This window comes from Oncorhynchus kisutch, unplaced genomic scaffold, assembly GCF_002021735.2.
Source record: "Oncorhynchus kisutch isolate 150728-3 unplaced genomic scaffold, Okis_V2 Okis09a-Okis19a_hom, whole genome shotgun sequence".
In the NCBI taxonomy this organism is placed as follows: domain Eukaryota; kingdom Metazoa; phylum Chordata; class Actinopteri; order Salmoniformes; family Salmonidae; genus Oncorhynchus; species Oncorhynchus kisutch.
The window spans coordinates 5,270,656-5,290,772 of NW_022261985.1; the positions used below are offsets into that span (position 1 = coordinate 5,270,656).

The following is a 20,117-nucleotide window of genomic DNA, read 5'->3' on the forward strand; positions in this document are numbered from 1 at the left end:
CCACTACTCCTAGAAGTCTCTCTGCGCCTGACTCCGCCCCCACTACTCCTAGAAGTCTCTCTGCGCCTGACTCCGCCCCCACTACTCCTAGAAGTCTCTCTGCGCCTGACTCCGCACCCACTACTCCTAGAAGTCGTAACAACTTGGTTGTAGTGTCATCAACAAAGAGCAGATTTCCAAATCAGCAATGTGTACCGCAGTCAACAACCCTTCTATAGTGGTTAGAGTGTTGGGCCAGTAACCAAAAGGTTGCTGGATCAAATCCCCGAGCTGACAAGGTAAAAATCTGCCGTTCTGCCCCTTGCAAGGCAGTTAACCCTCTGTTCCCCGGGCAACGAAGACATGGATGTCGTTTATGGCAGCCCCCCCCCCGCACCTCTCTGATTGTATCCGAAGCATCTTTCTCTCTTGCCTGAGGTCCATATGAAAGCATTACAGACAACATGGTGGTCCAATAAGACGTTATAATTGATAAATACACATACACACATAATCAGTCCTGAATGCCAACATTAAGACATAACAACATGAACACATACAGAAACTATATGCTAAATCAAGTCTTCCACATTCATGGTCAGTGCATTAATTAAAAGATGCCCCACAATAAATAACCCACTGTTCTGAATGGTGGGCACTCCAAAAAACAATACTTCCTTTGAACAACATGAGATAAGGGAGGGACACTTCTGGCAATGCTATACTGGCTAGCACAGGAGGCTGGTGATTGGAATGGTATCAAATGTGTTTAATGTGTTCAACATCATTCCATAAATTCCGTTCCAGCCATTCCTATGAGCCCGTCCTCCCCAATGAAGGTGCCACCAGCCGCCTGTGCAGGCTAGAGTTTCCTCCATCAACACTGCAGACCTCTGGGAAAAAGAGCAAGGCAACATCTGTTATTTCACTGGCCCACACATATGTCCGAAGAACTCTTTTGGGACACATTTTTTGAAGAGTGTATGGCTCTTGTCAAAGGTAGTGCACTATAAAGGGTTCCACTTGGGACATAAGCCAAATGACGTTGATTGACTACTACTGACTCTGGGAACGTTGTCTTCTTATTATGGGAGACACATGCTATAACATGTCTTTGCTGTCATCTGTCTGTGTAAAGGGAGGGAGGAATAGACAGACGTGTGTTTAGGCAAGTGAAATAACAGATGTTGCCTTGCTCTGTTTCCCAGAGGTCTGCGGTGCTGATGAAGGTGACTCGAGCCAGCACAGGCGGCTGGTGGCACCTTGATCGTTTCATAAATGTATCTCCTCAGGGTGTGTCTGATGTAGTGGTGGAAGGTTGTCAAGGTTGTGCTGAACTCATCTTCAAGGGAGAAATGTGCCCCGCCCAAGCAAGCTTCCATGATTACATCACTCCTCTGGACCTCCTCTTGAGATAAGAGAGAAATTACATTCTTAATTAAAGGATTCATGCCTGCCTCAAACCAGTAGTATCCTGTTGTAGTGGCAGAGTCGGCTCTCATTGTATTAATTGTCTGTTTCATAGTCATATAACAGGCAGTTGGTCTGAGTTGATTGTGTCCCCATGTCAGTCCTGTCTTTTCCAACATTACAGAAACAATGTATTTCCAATGCGCTGTATGTGGAAGAAAGCCATGTGAAAAAGCCTGAGAAACTGGGAGGAAAGCTAACACAAAAAACATGTTTTGGCAAAAAATACAGTCTGATATCCTTGTACTAAAACAAAAGCATCATATCTCAAACAATGGATTGTTTAAGTGTTCAGGTAGGGACATCTTTTCTTAGGGAAAGCTGTGGAACCTGTGAAATGTGACATACTGAGAATTTAAACGCTTATCTCTTATAGGTTGGGATTTTACGATCAAATCTATGTAAATTCCACTCAAGCAAAAAAACAACAACCGAGGATTGTAAAACTCAAGATAAACCGTTAGTTTCTTATCTTGATCTTCTTAAATCAATGTCAAGACACCTGCCCTAAAAATAAAACCTCTGACTCTGCTGACTTTATAAAGGAAAAATGTACTTACTGTGACTGAGATATGTGCTTGTTCCACCTAGCTATCTTAAGATGGCTGCACTAAACTAAGTAACTCTGGATAAGAGTGTCTGCTAAATGACTCAAATGTCAATGTCTTCTTTCCCAAACCTACAACAGATTCCACAACACCTGTGTCCAAGGTATCTCAGTATTGAAAACAAAACAACAGTGTATACTTCCCCCTCTCGCCTCTACATTACCCTGATATGGGCTTTTTAATGTGTGTTTGAATTATTTAATGAGAGGCACATCCATTCACCCATGGCTACCCATGGCTACCCATGGCTACCCATGGCAAAGTGCTTTAGTAATGTTATCTGGAGAGAGGGAGAGAGAGAGAGAGAGAAAGACAGAGACTATGTCTGTCTCTGTGGTCTTACAGAACACTCCACAACAAATTTTAATGATGGCCGGTGTGTGTGTGTGTGTGTGTGTGTGTGTGTGTGTGTGTGTGTGTGTGTGTGTGTCATATGTTCATTAGCAGTGTTATCCATAAAACTATACCTGAAGGAGACTGCCAGCCTCCTCTGTTAGGGAGATATACATGTGGGCTTACACAGTCATACATTCCAACAGTTTGAAGCAGCCAGGTCTGAGTAATCATTAACATTCAGTAGTAATTACTATATCTGTTGTTTGTGAGCTTCTTCCTCCTCCTACTTTTCCTCCTTTTCCTCCTCCTCCTCCTCTTCCTCCTCCTCCTCTTCCTACTCCTCCTCTTCCTACTCCCCCTCCTCCTCCTCCTCCTCCTCCAACAGCCTGACACTCTGTGAGGACAGGACAGGCTAGGAGCTGGGCTGGAGGCGGGCCAGTTACTCAACACTGGAGAAACGGGTTTCTCTCCTCCTCGCCTGCCTGCCTGCCCGTCTGCACAGAACAGAGCAGAGGAGCTGTGTCATGTGAAATTTAATACCAGACGCAGGCTGACTGAGCCTCACTGCACACAGAGAGCCCCCTCACAGCCTGAGAGGTAGGCAGGAGAGGCAGGCAGGCTAAGCAGGCAGACTTCCAGGGTCCGGCTCAGCCCTCCATGACAGGACAAAGAGCAGGGGATGAGGGACCGACCAGAGCCCTAGTGAGGGACCGACCAGAGCCCTAGTGAAGGACCGACCAGAGCCCTAGTGGACCCATCAACGTCTCCCTCTCCCCGTGGCCAGGTACCAGAACCCCCCCCCCCTCTCTCTCTCTGTTCTGTTTCCTCTGTTACAGTAGTACAGTCACAGTGTTGAAGGCAGCCAGTAGTGTAATAGAGATTTACTGTACTAGAATGGGCAGTAGCAGCACTTTCCTAAAGAGAACAGAACAGCACAGAATTCTGCACTGTAAGAGGTTTTAGACATGCCACTGTAAGAGGTTTTAGACATGTCACTGTAAGAGGTTTTAAACATGCCACTGTAAGAGGTTTTAGACATGTCACTGTAAGAGGTTTTAAACATGCCACTGTAAGGGGTTTTAGACATGTCACTGTAAGAGGTTTTAAACATGCCACTGTAAGAGGTTTTAGACATGCCACTGTAAGAGGTTTTAAACATGCCACTGTAAGAGGTTTTAGACATGCCACTGTAAGAGGTTTTAGACATGCCACTGTAAGAGGTTTTAGACATGCCACTGTAAGAGGTTTTAGACATGCCACTGTAAGAGGTTTTAGACATGCCACTGTAAGAGGTTTTAGACATGCCACTGTAAGAGGTTTTAGACATGCCACTGTAAGAGGTTTTAGACATGCCACTGTAAGAGGTTTTAAACATGCCACTGTAAGAGGTTTTAGACATGCCACTGTAAGGGGTTTTAGACATGCCACTGTAAGAGGTTTTAGACATGCCACTGTAAGAGGTTTTAGACATGCCACTGTAAGAGGTTTTAGACATGCCACTGTAAGAGGTTTTAGACATGCCACTGTAAGGGGTTTTAGACATGCCACTGTAAGAGGTTTTAGACATGCCACTGTAAGGGGTTTTAGACATGCCACTGTAAGAGGTTTTAGACATGCCACTGTAAGAGGTTTTAGACATGCCACTGTAAGAGGTTTTAGACATGCCACTGTAAGAGGTTTTAGACATGTCACTGTAAGGGGTTTTAGACATGCCACTGTAAGAGGTTTTAGACATGCCACTGTAAGAGGTTTTAGACATGCCACTGTAAGGGGTTTTAGACATGTCACTGTAAGAGGTTTTAGACATGCCACTGTAAGAGGTTTTAGACATGCCACTGTAAGAGGTTTTAGACATGCCACTGTAAGAGGTTTTAGACATGCCACTGTAAGGGGTTTTAAACATGCCACTGTAAGAGGTTTTAGACATGCCACTGTAAGAGGTTTTAGACATGCCACTGTAAGAGGTTTTAGACATGCTTGCACTCATTGCCTATTGATTATTTTGTCCAGGACATATTTCAATTTAAGCTGTTGCCTTTTTTTCTTAAGTGGAAAACTTTCTCTTGTAAGAAGAGAAGTGTATGTGCTGTTTGTGCACTTGAGGTGTAAATGTCTCTGGCCGTGTTCCAATGCAATCACCGTACTTTCTCCCTCTGGGAATGCTGGGAAGAACAGGGCTCTGGTAAACATCCCCTGTCACAGTTTCTTTCTCTAGATAATAACGCTGGGTTCAAGGCTTCAGGGCACTTTCTGATACACCAGTTTTCTGAAACAGGAGCAACTGAGAGGAAGTGCGTGGTAAAGGATCATACTGAAGGTTTTTAAGGATTAGTGGTCAGTGCTGTATGTTTCTGTTGGAATGTTCTCTCTGGGGGTCGGAATGCCACCCTAAAGCCAAGAGGGGATACACCGCATGAAGCACTGCAACCCTAAAGCCAAGAGGGGATACACCGCATGAAGCACTGGAACCCTAAAGCCAAGAGCGGATACACCGCATGAAGCACTGCAACCCTAAAGCCAAGAGGGGATACACCGCATTAAGCACTGGAACCCTAAAGCCAAGAGCGGATACACCGCATGAAGCACTGCAACCCTAAAGCCAAAAGGGGATACACCGCATGAAGCACTGCAACCCTAAAGCCAAGAGGGGATACACCGCATGAAGCACTGCAACCCTAAAGCCAAGAGGGGATACACCGCATGAAGCACTGCAACCCTAAAGCCAAGAGGGGATACACCGCATGAAGCACTGCAACCCTAAAGCCAAGAGGGGATACACCGCATGAAGCACTGGAACCCTAAAGCCAAGAGCGGATACACCGCATGAAGCACTGTAACCCTAAAGCCAAAAGGGGATACACCGCACGAAGCACTGCAACCCTAAAGCCAAGAGGGGATACACCGCATGAAGCACTGCAACCCTAAAGCCAAGAGGGGATACACCGCATGAAGCACTGCAACCCTAAAGCCAAGAGGGGATACACCGCATGAAGCACTGCAACCCTAAAGCCAAGAGGGGATACACCGCATGAAGCACTGCAACCCTAAAGGCAAGAGGGAATACACCACCTGAAGCACTGCAACCCTAAAGGCAAGAGGGGATACACCACCTGAAGCACTGCAACCCTAAAGGCAAGAGGGGATACACCGCATGAAGCACTTCAACCCTAAAGCCAAGAGGGGATACACCGCATGAAGCACTGCAACCCTAAAGGCAAGAGGGGATACACCGCATGAAGCACTGCATCCCTAAAGCCAAGAGGGGATACACCGCATGAAGCACTGCATCCCTAAAGCCAAGAGGGGATACACCGGATACACCGCATGAAGCACTGGAACCCTAAAGGCAAGAGGGGACACACCGCATGAAGCACTGCAACCCTAAAGGCAAGAGGGGATACATGAAGCACTGCAACCCTAAAGGCAAGAGGGGATACATGAAGCACTGCAACCCTAAAGGCAAGATGGGATACACTGCATGAAGCACTGCATCACTTCACCCTATTTTTTCAGTTATCTCTGGAAGAGCAAGAATAACATAGAGCTTTCAATGATCCCTGTGATAAATACAATTTGACATGTATTTATTGGATAATCTTCCCCCCTGCCTGCATGCTTGTGACAGAGAGTTCATGTGTTCTAATTAGTGCTCCATGCTGTGTAAGCGTTCTCTGAGGATTGTGCTGTGGGGAACAGATACAGACTCTGTCTGCCTCCCAAATGCCCATAGGGCTCTGGTCAGAAGTAGTGCACTGCGTGGGGAATAGGGTGCCATTTGGGACACACTGACTAAACACCTCAGGCAACCTGAAAGGAAACTCAGTCAGATCAGGTCACGGTCGGGAATGAGTTTGGTTTGGGTGGCAGCAGGGTCGACTGGGAAATGAAAATAAAATCTCCGGTACAGTACAGTCCTTGTGTTCTGCACCACTTCTTATGGCTGTTATTTCCTCTGTGTTTCCATCCCCACTGCCCTATTCTGTGTTAGTAAAGCATTGAGATGCAGGCTGTGTAGGCAGCCACCCTGCACTGTAGCTTTAAGGCTGCCTGCTGCTATAATGAGGCTGTTCACTGATCCATCCAGGTGCTGCTAGGGGAACGACCTACAGTGGTTTAGCATTATAATACTCCATTGGGGTGGTTCACTTGCACAACATCCAAGAATTACAGTCTAGAATAGACCGACAACATGGAGTCTATGTTGAGACAACGTTGTGTGGTGGTTGTGTGTTTGCTGTTCTTTCACATCAACTGAGTTCCTCAGTTCAAGCACTTTGGTTGGACAGCGAGGAACCGACAGCGTACAGTGGGCTTTCCTTTGCATTACTAGACAGCTCCACACACACAGCCCAGTCTGCCTCCTGTTGGTAAGTGCTGTGTGTGTTGTGTTGAAGCCTGTGTGACCCCAGCTGTCTCTGTTAAATCTATCAGCAGCATCATACTGAGTTCTCCAGCCCCCGCCGAGCCCCAGCTCTTTAGCTGTACAGTGCATTAGTCTCCCCACGGCTCTCAGGTTGTGTCGGCCGGTTCATTTGCGCTTTGACCAGCATGCCTGATGCCTGACTCCAGATAGAGGTGCATACCATCTGTTATTACCACAGGGAATTGGTCTGGGATGGAGGTTGGCCAGTGAGTTACAGTGCAGGACATTACTCAGTACCACTGCTACGTGGTTTTACACAGATACTCCCTACACCCAACACATGGGTATGTAAATGCATTGATTATTTAGATTTTTCAGATTTCAAACTTTTACTGGTATTGTAATTTTCCTGCAGAGCACATTTTAGTAGCATGAGATTATTGCGTTAAAATACAGCTGATCTTTGTACTGTAGTTTATAGTCTATAGTTTTGTTTCATGTTGTTTTAGTGTACAGTATGTAAGTTGTTTTGTCTGAAACGTTGTTCCCTCTGCTGCTATTGGACCAGGTCTCTCTTGGAAAAGAGATGTTCCAGTTGAACAGTACAGTACAGTGAGTGAGTGAGTGAGTGAGTGAGTGAGTGAGTGAGTGAGTGAGTGAGTGAGTGAGTGAGTGAGTGGCTATGCCAGCCTGGTCTGATATAGCTGAATGGGCCCGGAGCTAGATGGCCTGGGCATTGGGCTGGGCCGAATATGGGCCGAAGTTGTGCCGGAACTGGGCCAGAGCTGGGCAGACCAGAGGGGGTGTTAGAGGCCCAAAGCTCCCATGTGCACTCCATATGGGAGAGTGTGTATTTACACTGGCAGAGGCACGGCCGGGCGCTAACAGTGCTTAGTTGGAGAGAGACTAACTTACAACAAACTGTCTGAATGGCCCTAGATGGCAGTCATCTTTGTGTTATAATGGTTTATTTTCAGGGAGCAGATTAAATACCCACAGGTCTCTTGTTTTCATATTGTCCCTAAGGGAGTGGCTACAGTGGACGGATGGATTGAGATCTCACTAGTGTAGCTTTGCTGTGTGTTTGCTTGCTAGGTAGGATACTATAGGGCAAAGTGTTCTCAGACTGAAGAATTCTCTAACTCATTGTGTCTATAAACTCAATGTTTACACTACCTCTTCTCCATCTCTCCCTGTGACTGGACTGTTCCACTGTGGAAGGCTGTGGGGGAGGAGGAGGGGGGGGGGGGGGGGGTGATACAGTTGGACTGGCTCACTGTAGCAGGAGATGGAGCGTGTTGTCTGGCAGACATTATGGCTGCTGCCTCACATCACACTTGGGACTAATGAGTCAATACTGTACAGGCCCATCGCTGGTGGGGGTGAAAACACACACACACACACACACACACACACACACACACACACACACACACACACACACACACACACACACACACACACACACACACACACACACACACACACACACACACACACACACACAGCAAGCAGAGCCAGACACACTGCTACATAACGTTGAGCTAGGTTTGTCATCATTGCTAAACCATAAAAGTGGATTAATATTTCCTCTGGGGAAGTTTCGATGCTGCCTTATGTTTGCCCGTACTGTAACCTGGGTTGGACCTTATAAATCTAGGTCAACATGAGGAATGACTGTTGTCATGACTAAGATATTATTGTTTTCCTGGTAGAATAGCGTATATCCTGGGAACCATATTTGAATGGCATACATATAACTACTAAATATATACATGATCATTAAGAGCATTCAAGGTGCATCATCAACACTAACCTGTAACACCAGTGATAATAATAAACTCTGGTAATTCCATTCAGCTACACACAGCCTTCCCTCAGTGTAATTCCATTCAGCTACACAGAGCCTTCCCTCAGGGTAATTCCATTCAGCTACACAGAGCCTTCCCTCAGTGTAATTCCATTCAGCTACACAGAGCCTTCCCTCAGGGTAATTCCATTCAGCTACACACAGCCTTCCCTCGGGGTAATTCCATTCAGCTACACACAGCCTTCCCTTGGGTTAATTCCATTCAGCTACACACAGCCTTCCCTCAGGGTAATTCCATTCAGCTACACACAGCCTTCCCTTGGGTTAATTCCATTCAGCTACACAGAGCCTTCCCTCAGGGTAATTCCATTCAGCTACACACAGCCTTCCCTCAGTGTAATTCCATTCAGCTACACACAGCCTTCCCTCGGGGTAATTCCATTCAGCTACACACAGCCTTCCCTCAGGGTAATTCCATTCAGCTACACACAGCCTTCCCTCGGGTTAATTCCATTCAGCTACACACAGCCTTCCCTCAGGGTAATTCCATTCAGCTACACACAGCCTTCCCTCAGCGTAATTCCATTCAGCTACACACAGCCTTCCCTCAGGGTAATTCCATTCAGCTACACACAGACTTCCCTCAGTGTAATTCCATTCAGCTACACAGAGCCTTCCCTCAGCGTAATTCCATTCAGCTACACACAGCCTTCCCTCAGCGTAATTCCATTCAGCTACACACAGCCTTCCCTCAGGGTAATTCCATTCAGCTACACACAGCCTTCCCTCAGGGTAATTCCATTCAGCTACACACAGCCTTCCCTCAGTGTAATTCCATTCAGCTACACACAGCCTTCCCTCAGGGTAATTCCATTCAGCTACACACAGCCTTCCCTTGGGGTAATTCCATTCAGCTACACACAGCCTTCCCTTGGGGTAATTCCATTCAGCTACACACAGCCTTCCCTTGGGGTAATTCCATTCAGCTACACACAGCCTTCCCTTGGGGTAATTCCATTCAGCTACACACAGCCTTCCCTTGGGGTAATTCCATTCAGCTACACACAGCCTTCCCTTGGGGTAATTCCATTCAGCTACACACAGCCTTCCCTTGGGGTAATTCCATTCAGCTACACACAGCCTTCCCTTGGGGTAATTCCATTCAGCTACACACAGCCTTCCCTTGGGGTAATTCCATTCAGCTACACACAGCCTTCCCTTGGGGTAATTCCATTCAGCTATACACAGCCTTCCCTCAGGGTAATTCCATTCAGCTACACACAGCCTTCCCTCGGAGTAATTCCATTCAGCTACACACAGCCTTCCCTTGGGGTAATTCCATTCAGCTACACACAGCCTTCCCTTGGGGTAATTCCATTCAGCTACACACAGCCTTCCCTTGGGGTAAGGTAGTTAGGGAGGTCTTAACAGCCGTCATGTTTATCAGAGTATGTTTAAGGAGTGGACGTACACAGACATGTAAACTTCCTCCTCTGAATGTTCATGAGGCTTTCAGCCTAGTGTACAGATTAATTAATGACTGGAGAAAGCGAGAGCGAGAGCGAGAGCGAAGAGCAGCCCGCCACCAGTGTTGGGAAGAGAGGAACAGAGAGATAGGAGAAGAGAGGAGGGGAACAGAGAAATAGAAGAAGGGAGAAGAGAAACAGAGAGATAGGAGAAGGGAGGAGAGGAACAGAGAGATAGGAGAAGGGAGGAGAGGAACAGAGAGATAGGAGAAGGGAGGAGAGGAACAGAGAGGTAGGAGAAGGGAGAAGAGAAACAGAGAGATAGGAGAAGGGAGGAGAGGAACAGAGAGATAGAAGAAGGGAGAAGAGAAACAGAGAGAGGAGAAGGGAGGAGAGGAACAGAGAGATAGGAGAAGAGAGGAGAGGAACAGAGAGATAAGAGAAGAGAGGAGAGGAACAGAGAGATAGGAGAAGGGAGGAGAGGAACAGAGAGATAGGAGAAGGGAGGAGAGGAACAGAGAGATAGGAGAAGAGAGGAGAGGAACAGAGAGATAGGAGAAGGGAGGAGAGGAACAGAGAGATAGAAGAAGGGAGAAGAGAAACAGAGAGATAGGAGAAGGGAGGAGAGGAACAGAGAGATAGGAGAAGGGAGGAGAGGAACAGAGAGATAGGAGAAGGGAGGAGAGGAACAGAGAGAGAAGAGAAGGGAGGAGAGGAACAGAGAGTTAGGAGAAGGGATGAGAGGAACAGAGAGATAGGAGAAGGGAGGAGGGGAACAGAGAGATAGGAGAAGGGAGGAGAGGAACAGAGAGATAGGAGAAGGGAGAAGAGAAACAGAGATAGGAGAAGAGAGGAGGGGAACAGAGGGATAGGAGAAGGGAGGAGGGGAACAGAGAGATAGGAGAAGGGAGAAGAGAAACAGAGAGATAGGAGAAGAGAGGAGGGGAACAGAGGGATAGGAGAAGGGAGGAGGGGAACAGAGAGATAGGAGAAGGGTGTAGAGGAACATAGAGGTAGGAGAAGGGAGGAGAGGAACAGAGAGATAGGAGAAGAGAGGAGAGGAACAGAGAGAAGGGAGGAGAGGAACAGAGAGATAAGAGAAGGGAGGAGAGGAACAGAGAGAGAAGACTGAGGAACAAAGGAAATGGGGCACTGTTCCATGACAGTGTTTTAACTCTCTCTCTGTTTGATAGACTATCATATAATTTGCTTTATGTTTGTTTCTCTCCATCATTCTTCCTATCCCTCCCTTTCTTCCTCTCTATCCCTTCCTTTCCCTCTCCTCCCGAACAATGAACTCTCCACTTAACTCTCTCTCTCTCTCTCACACAGCTGTAGCCAGCCTTCCCTGGCACCAGCAGAAACCCAAGGTCATCTCTGAGTCCATCCCTCTCCCCTTCCCTCCCTCTTGTTCCAGTCTTGCCGCTCCCCCATCTCCCAGTGGTGGCATTGGGGCTCCCAGGATGCGGCTGCTCAGCGCTCTGCTGCTCCTCCTGCTCCTCAGGTCCACTGAGCCCAGGAAGGGTGGACGGAACAGAGAAAGGGGCAGGGCCCGGGGTAAAGGCAGGGCCAATGCTGTCAAACGCCAAACCTCTGAATGCAAGGAATACATGGAGGCCGGAGAGAAATACCTGGACTGTCAGGACCGCCAGCTGACCGGGGTGCAACAGCACTGGCCTGAAGACATCCACCACCTCCTGCTGGCCCGCAACAAGATCCAGGTGCTCAGAGACAACACCTTCTCCCAGTTCAAGATCCTAAAGAGTCTGGATCTACAACAGAATGAGCTCTACATGGTGGAGGAGGAGGCGTTCGCAGGGCTGGGACAGCTCACTACTCTGCTTCTTCAGCACAACCAGATGAAGACAGCTTCTGAGGAGCACCTGCTGCCCTTGCCAAACCTCCGCTACCTGCGTCTCTATGACAACCCCTGGGACTGCCGGTGCTCGCTGGATAGTCTGGTCAGGACCCTGCAGGTGCCCAGCAACCGTAACCTAGGGAACTACGCCAAGTGTTCGGAGCCGGACGCGCTGAGAGGTCAGAAGCTGAAGAAGATGAGGCCAGAGCTGCTGTGTGCTGAGGATGGGGAGGGCCATCTGCCAGGGCAGAAACCTCAGGAGGGGCAGGGTAGTCTGCCCAAACCACCTCCCATCAAGAAGTACCCTGATGCCAACTCCTTGTGCCACACCTACATGTTCCCCAAACCCATGCTGGACTGCAAGAGCAAAGGTAAGCTATGAGCCAACCAAGCTGGTCTCCCTTTCATTTGTTTGTGTGACCTGTGTGAAGAATTTCCTCATTGGAGGACAATGGAATGTTGTATTCTGGTCTTTCAGAACACTGGAGTGAGTTATTGGGGTTCTCAGGGCCATGGGTTCCTCGACCCAGATGAATCTCTACTGAAACAGCTTTTTAGTCCAAGATTAGGACTAGTATGGGTCAGGGTAACCGGCCCTCCGTGTATGAGTCACATGTCCATCTGAAATCTCTGGCCATTGTTCACTACACATGGTTGTTGGGAGGACTTTTGTAACAGTCTGGAAGAGAGGCTGGCTACTGGATACTCCAGAGCTGTGGTTGATAAGGACTACTTTCTAAATGTGTTCTCGATAATTTCCCTGAATCAGAATGTGGTAGGAGACGACTATAAACCAGAGAGGCCTTAGAGTGACGGCTTGCAGCGTGGAAACCGTGGAAACCATCATGGAACGTTAGACACAAAGGGACCAAGGGGAAATATGGAGTCTCATTTCTGTCTCCCGTCCAGACTCTCACATCTGGTGCCGTTTCTGTGCTATGTATAACTGCCACATTAAAACTGCTATCAGGACTATAACCTCTAGAGAGATTAGGTTTCAATATTGTTTTTCAAATAGTCATTAGGCCCAGACCCATGGGACTGACTACAAATCCTGCATGGAGTCCATGCTGTGTGGGGACTGCTTTTGATTGAGCTCAAAAATACAACATGAATAGTCCCTTCATATGGATTTAGTATAGACGTGGCAGTATGGTCATGAATAGTCCCTTCATATTGATTTAGTATAGACGTGGCAGTATAGTCATGAATAGTCCCTTCATATTGATTTAGTATAGACGTGGCAGTATGGTCATGAATAGTCCCTTCATATGGATTTAGTATAGATGTGGCAGTATAGTCATGAATAGTCCCTTCGTATGGATTTAGTATAGACGTGGCAGTATGGTCATGAATAGTCCCTTCATATGGATTTAGTATAGACGTGGCAGTATGGTCATGAATAGTCCCTTCATATTGATTTAGTATAGACGTGGCAGTATGGTCATGAATAGTCCCTTCATACTGATTTAGTATAGACGTGGCAGTATGGTCATGAATAGTCCCTTCATATTGATTTAGTATAGACGTGGCAGTATGGTCATGAATAGTCCCTTCATATTGATTTAGTATAGACGTGGCAGTATGGTCATGAATAGTCCCTTCATACTGATTTAGTATAGACGTGGCAGTATGGTCATGAATAGTCCCTTCATATTGATTTAGTATAGACGTGGCAGTATGGTCATGAATAGTCCCTTCATATTGATTTAGTATAGACGTGGCAGTATGGTCATGAATAGTCTCTTCATATTGATTTAGTATAGACGTGGCAGTATGGTCATGAATAGTCCCTTCATATTGATTTAGTATAGACGTGGCAGTATGGTCATGAATAGTCCCTTCATATTGATTTAGTATAGACGTGGCAGTATGGTCATGAATAGTCCCTTCATACTGATTTAGTATAGACGTGGCAGTATGGTCATGAATAGTCCCTTCATATTGATTTAGTATAGACGTGGCAGTATGGTCATGAATAGTCCCTTCATATTGATTTAGTATAGACGTGGCAGTATGGTCATGAATAGTCTCTTCATATTGATTTAGTATAGACGTGGCAGTATGGTCATGAATAGTCCCTTCATATTGATTTAGTATAGACGTGGCAGTATGGTCATGAATAGTCCCTTCATATTGATTTAGTATAGACGTGGCAGTATGGTCATGAATAGTCCCTTCATATTGATTTAGTATAGACGTGGCAGTATGGTCATGAATAGTCCCTTCATATTGATTTAGTATAGACGTGGCAGTATGGTCATGAACATACCCTTCATATTGATTTAGTATAGACGTGGCAGTATAGTCATGAATAGTCCCTTCATATTGATTTAGTATAGACGTGGCAGTATGGTCATGAATAGTCCCTTCATATTGATTTAGTATAGACGTGGCAGTATGGTCATGAATAGTCCCTTCATATTGATTTAGTATAGACGTGGCAGTATGGTCATGAATAGTCCCTTCATATTGATTTAGTATAGACGTGGCAGTATGGTCATGAATAGTCCCTTCATATTGATTTAGTATAGACGTGGCAGTATGGTCATGAATAGTCCCTTCATATTGATTTAGTATAGACGTGGCAGTATGGTCATGAATAGTCCCTTCATATTGATTTAGTATAGACGTGGCAGTATGGTCATGAATAGTCCCTTCATATTGATTTAGTATAGACGTGGCAGTATGGTCATGAATAGTCCCTTCATATTGATTTAGTATAGACGTGGTAGTATAGTCATGAATAGTCCCTTCATATTGATTTAGTATAGACGTGGCAGTATGGTCATGAATAGTCCCTTCATATTGATTTAGTATAGACGTGGCAGTATGGTCATGAACATACCCTTCATATTGGTTTAGTATAGACGTGGCAGTATAGTCATGAATAGTCCCTTCATATTGATTTAGTATAGACGTGGCAGTATAGTCATGAATAGTCCCTTCTTATTGATTTAGTATAGATGTGGCAGTATGGTCATGAATAGTCCCTTCATATTGATTTAGTATAGACGTGGCAGTATAGTCATGAATAGTCCCTTCATATTGATTTAGTATAGACGTGGCAGTATGGTCATGAATAGTCCCTTCATATTGATTTAGTATAGACGTGGCAGTATAGTCATGAATAGTCCCTTCATATTGATTTAGTAAAGACGTGGCAGTATGGTCATGAATAGTCCCTTCATATTGATTTAGTATAGACGTGGCAGTATGGTCATGAATTGTCCCTTCATATTGATTTAGTATAGACGTGGCAGTATGGTCATGAATAGTCCCTTCATATTGATTTAGTAAAGACGTGGCAGTATGGTCATGAATAGTCCCTTCATATTGATTTAGTATAGACGTGGCAGTATGGTCATGAATTGTCCCTTCATATTGATTTAGTATAGACGTGGCAGTATGGTCATGAATAGTCCCTTCATATTGATTTAGTATAGACGTGGCAGTATGGTCATGAATAGTCTCTTCATATTGATTAGTATAGACGTGGCAGTATGGTCATGAATAGTCCCTTCATATTGATTTAGTATAGACGTGGCAGTATGGTCATGAATAGTCCCTTCATATTGATTTAGTATAGACGTGGCAGTATGGTCATGAATAGTCCCTTCATATTGATTTAGTATAGACGTGGCAGTATGGTAATGAATAGTCCCTTCATATTGATTTAGTATAGACGTGGCAGTATAGTCATGAATAGTCCCTTCATATTGATTTAGTAAAGACGTGGCAGTATGGTCATGAATAGTCCCTTCATATTGATTTAGTATAGACGTGGCAGTATGGTCATGAATTGTCCCTTCATATTGATTTAGTATAGACGTGGCAGTATGGTCATGAATAGTCCCTTCATATTGATTTAGTAAAGACGTGGCAGTATGGTCATGAATAGTCCCTTCATATTGATTTAGTATAGACGTGGCAGTATGGTCATGAATTGTCCCTTCATATTGATTTAGTATAGACGTGGCAGTATGGTCATGAATAGTCCCTTCATATTGATTTAGTATAGACGTGGCAGTATGGTCATGAATAGTCTCTTCATATTGATTTAGTATAGACGTGGCAGTATGGTCATGAATAGTCCCTTCATATTGATTTAGTATAGACGTGGCAGTATGGTCATGAATAGTCCCTTCATATTGATTTAGTATAGACGTGGCAGTATGGTCATGAATAGTCCCTTCATATTGATTTAGTATAGACGTGGCAGTATGGTAATGAATAGTCCCTTCATATTGATTTAGTATAGACGTGGCAGTATGGTCATGAACATACCCTTCATATTGATTTAGTATAGACGTGGCAGTATAGTCATGAATAGTCCCTTAATATTGATTTAGTATAGACGTGGCAGTATGGTCATGAATAGTCCCTTCATATTGATTTAGTATAGACGTGGCAGTATGGTCATGAATAGTCTCTTCATATTGATTTAGTATAGACGTGGCAGTATGGTCATGAATAGTCCCTTCATATTGATTTAGTATAGACGTGGCAGTATGGTCATGAATAGTCCCTTCATATTGATTTAGTATAGACGTGGCAGTATGGTCATGAATAGTCCCTTCATATTGATTTAGTATAGACGTGGCAGTATGGTCATGAATAGTCCCTTCATATTGAGTTAGTATAGACGTGGCAGTATGGTCATGAACATACCCTTCATATTGATTTAGTATAGACGTGGCAGTATAGTCATGAATAGTCCCTTAATATTGATTTAGTATAGACGTGGCAGTATGGTCATGAATAGTCCCTTCATATTGATTTAGTATAGACGTGGCAGTATGGTCATGAATAGTCCCTTCATATTGATTTAGTATAGACGTGGCAGTATGGTCATGAATAGTCCCTTCATATTGATTTAGTATAGACGTGGCAGTATGGTCATGAATAGTCCCTTCATATTGATTTAGTAGAGACGTGGCAGTATAGTCATGAATAGTCCCTTCATATTGATTTAGTATAGACGTGGCAGTATGGTCATGAATAGTCCCTTCATATTGATTTAGTATAGACGTGGCAGTATGGTCATGAATAGTCCCTTCATATTGATTTAGTATAGACGTGGTAGTATAGTCATGAATAGTCCCTTCATATTGATTTAGTATAGACGTGGCAGTATGGTCATGAATAGTCCCTTCATATTGATTTAGTATAGACGTGGCAGTATGGTCATGAATAGTCCCTTCATATTGATTTAGTATAGACGTGGCAGTATGGTCATGAATAGTCCCTTCATATTGATTTAGTATAGACGTGGCAGTATGGTCATGAATAGTCCCTTCATATGGATTTAGTATAGACGTGGCAGTATGGTCATGAATAGTCCCTTCATATTGATTTAGTATAGACGTGGCAGTATGGTCATGAATAGTCCCTTCATATTGATTTAGTATAGACGTGGCAGTATAGTCATGAATAGTCCCTTCATATGGATTTAGTATAGACGTGGCAGTATGGTCATGAATAGTCCCTTTATATTGATTTAGTATAGACGTGGCAGTATGGTCATGAATAGTCCCTTCATATGGATTTAGTATAGACGTGGCACTATGGTCATGAATAGTCCCTTCATATTGATTTAGTATAGACGTGGCAGTATGGTCATGAATAGTCTCTTCATATTAATTTAGTATAGACGTGGCAGTATAGTCATGAATAGTCCTTCATATTGATTTAGTAAAGACGTGGCAGTATAGTCATGAATAGTCCCTTCATATTGATTTAGTATAGATGTGGCAGTATGGTCATGAATAGTCCCTTCATATTGATTTAGTATAGACGTGGCAGTATGGTCATGAATAGTCCCCTTCATATTGATTTAGGATAGACGTGGCAGTATGGTCATGAATAGTCCCTTCATATGGATTTAGTATAAGACGTGCAGTATGGTCATGAATAGTCCCTTCATATTGATTTATTTATGACGTGGCATATGGTCATGAATAGTCCCTTCATATGGATTTAGGATAGACGTGGCAGTATGGTCATGAATAGTCCCTTCATATTGATTTATGTATAGACGTGCAGTATGGTCATGAATAGTCCCTTCATATTGATTTAGTAAAGACTGGCAGTACAGGTCATGAATAGTCCCTTCATATTGATTTAGTATAGACGTGGGCAGTATGGTCATGAATAGTCCCTTCATATTGATTTAGTAGAGACGTGGCATATGGTCATGAATAGTCCCTTCATATGGATTGTAGTAGACGTGGCAGTATGTCATGAATAGTCCCTTCATATTGAGTTAGTATAGACGTGGCAGTATGGGTCATGATAGTCCCTTCATATTGATTTAGTATAGACGTGGCAGTATGTCATGAATAGTCCCTTCATAGTTGATTTAGTATAGACGTGGCAGTATGGTCATGAATAGTCCCTTCATATTGATTTAGTATAGACGTGGCAGTATTGTCATGAATAGTCCCTTCATATTGAATTTAGTATAGACGTGGCAGTATGGTCATGACATACCCTTCATATTGATTAGTATAGACGTGGCAGTATAGTCATGAATAGTCCCTTAATATTGATTTAGTATAGACGTGGCAGTATGTCATGAATAGTCCCTTCATATTGATTTAGTATAGACGTGGCAGTATGGTCATGAATAGTCCCTTCATATTGATTTAGTATAGACGTGGCAGTATGGTCATGAATTGTCCCTTCATATTGATTTAGTATAGACGTGGCAGTATGGTCATGAATAGTCCCTTCATATTGATTTAGTAGAGACGTGGCAGTATAGTCATGAATAGTCCCTTCATATTGATTTAGTATAGACGTGGCAGTATGGTCATGAATAGTCCCTTCATATTGATTTAGTATAGACGTGGCAGTATGGTCATGATAGTCCCTTCATATTGATTTAGTATAGACGTGGAAGTATAGTCATGAATAGTCCCTTCATATTGATTTAGTATAGACGTGGCAGTATGGTCATGAATAGTCCCTTCATATTGATTTAGTATAGACGTGGCAGTATGGTCATGAATAGTCCCTTCATATTGATTTAGTATAGACGTGGCAGTATGGTCATGAATAGTCCCTTCATATTGATTTAGTATAGACGTGGCAGTATGGTCATGAATAGTCCCCTTCATATGGATTTAGTATAGACGTGGCACTATGGTCATGAATAGTCCCTTCATATTGATTTAGTATAGACGTGGCAGTATGGTCATGAATAGTCCCTTCATATTAATTTAGTATAGACGTGGCAGTATAGTCATGAATAGTCCCTTCATATTGAGATTTAGTAAAGACGTGGCAGTATAGTCATGAATAGTCCCCTTCATATTGATTTAGTATAGATGTGGCAGTATGGTCATGAATAGTCCCTTCATATTGATTTAGTATAGACGTGGCAGTATGGTCATGAATAGTCCCTTCATATTGATTTAGTATAGACGTGGCAGTATGGTCATGAATAGTCCCTTCATATGGATTTAGTATAGACCGTGGCAGTATGGTCATGAATAGTCCCTTCATATTGATTTAGTATAGACGTGCAGTATGGTCATGAATAGTCCCTTCATATTGATTAGTAAGACGTGGCAGTACAGTCATGAATAGTCCCTTCATATTGATTTAGTATGACGTGGCAGTATGGTCATGAATAGTCCCTTCATATTGATTTAGTAAGACGTGGCAGTATGGTCATGATAGTCCCTTCATATTGATTTAGTATAGACGTGGCAGTATGGTCATGAATAGTCCCTTCATATTGATTTAGTATAGACGTGGTATTATAGTCATGAATAGTCCCTTCATATTGATTTAGTATAGACGTGGCAGTATAGTCATGAATAGTCCCTTCTTATTGATTTAGTATAGATGTGGCAGTATGGTCATGAATAGTCCCTTCATATTGATTTAGTATAGACGTGGCAGTATAGTCATGAATAGTCCCTTCGTATTGATTTAGTATAGACGTGGCAGTATGGTCATGAATAGTCCCTTCATATTGATTTAGTATAGACGTGGCAGTATAGTCATGAATAGTCCCTTCATATTGATTTAGTATAGACGTGGCAGTATGGTCATGATAGTCCCGTCATATTGATTTAGTATAGACGTGGCAGTATGGTCATGAATAGTCCCTTCATATTGATTCGTATAGACGTGGCAGTATGGTCATGAATAGTCCCTTCATATTGATTTAGTATAGACGTGGCAGTATGGTCATGAATAGTCCCTTCATACTTTT

At 44.0% G+C, this 20,117-nt stretch overlaps 1 protein-coding gene across 1 annotated transcript; it reads left to right on the plus strand.

The window, feature by feature from the left end:
• The first annotated feature begins 2,825 nt into the window (after positions 1-2,825).
• Positions 2,826-12,287, plus strand: LOC116360626 (leucine-rich repeat-containing protein 17-like). Its single transcript, XM_031815638.1, has 2 exons — positions 2,826-3,177; positions 11,365-12,287. Exon 2 carries the CDS (start codon positions 11,496-11,498, stop codon positions 12,270-12,272), a length of 777 nt encoding a protein of 258 aa, XP_031671498.1. The 5' UTR covers positions 2,826-3,177; positions 11,365-11,495; the 3' UTR covers positions 12,273-12,287.
• Positions 12,288-20,117: the final 7,830 nt, after the last annotated feature.

What these genes read in the sequence shown, in the direction of transcription:
- LOC116360626 (XM_031815638.1), top strand. Translation starts at nt 11,496, where the DNA reads ATGCGGCTGCTCAGCGCTCTGCTGCTCCTCCTGCTCCTCAGGTCCACT.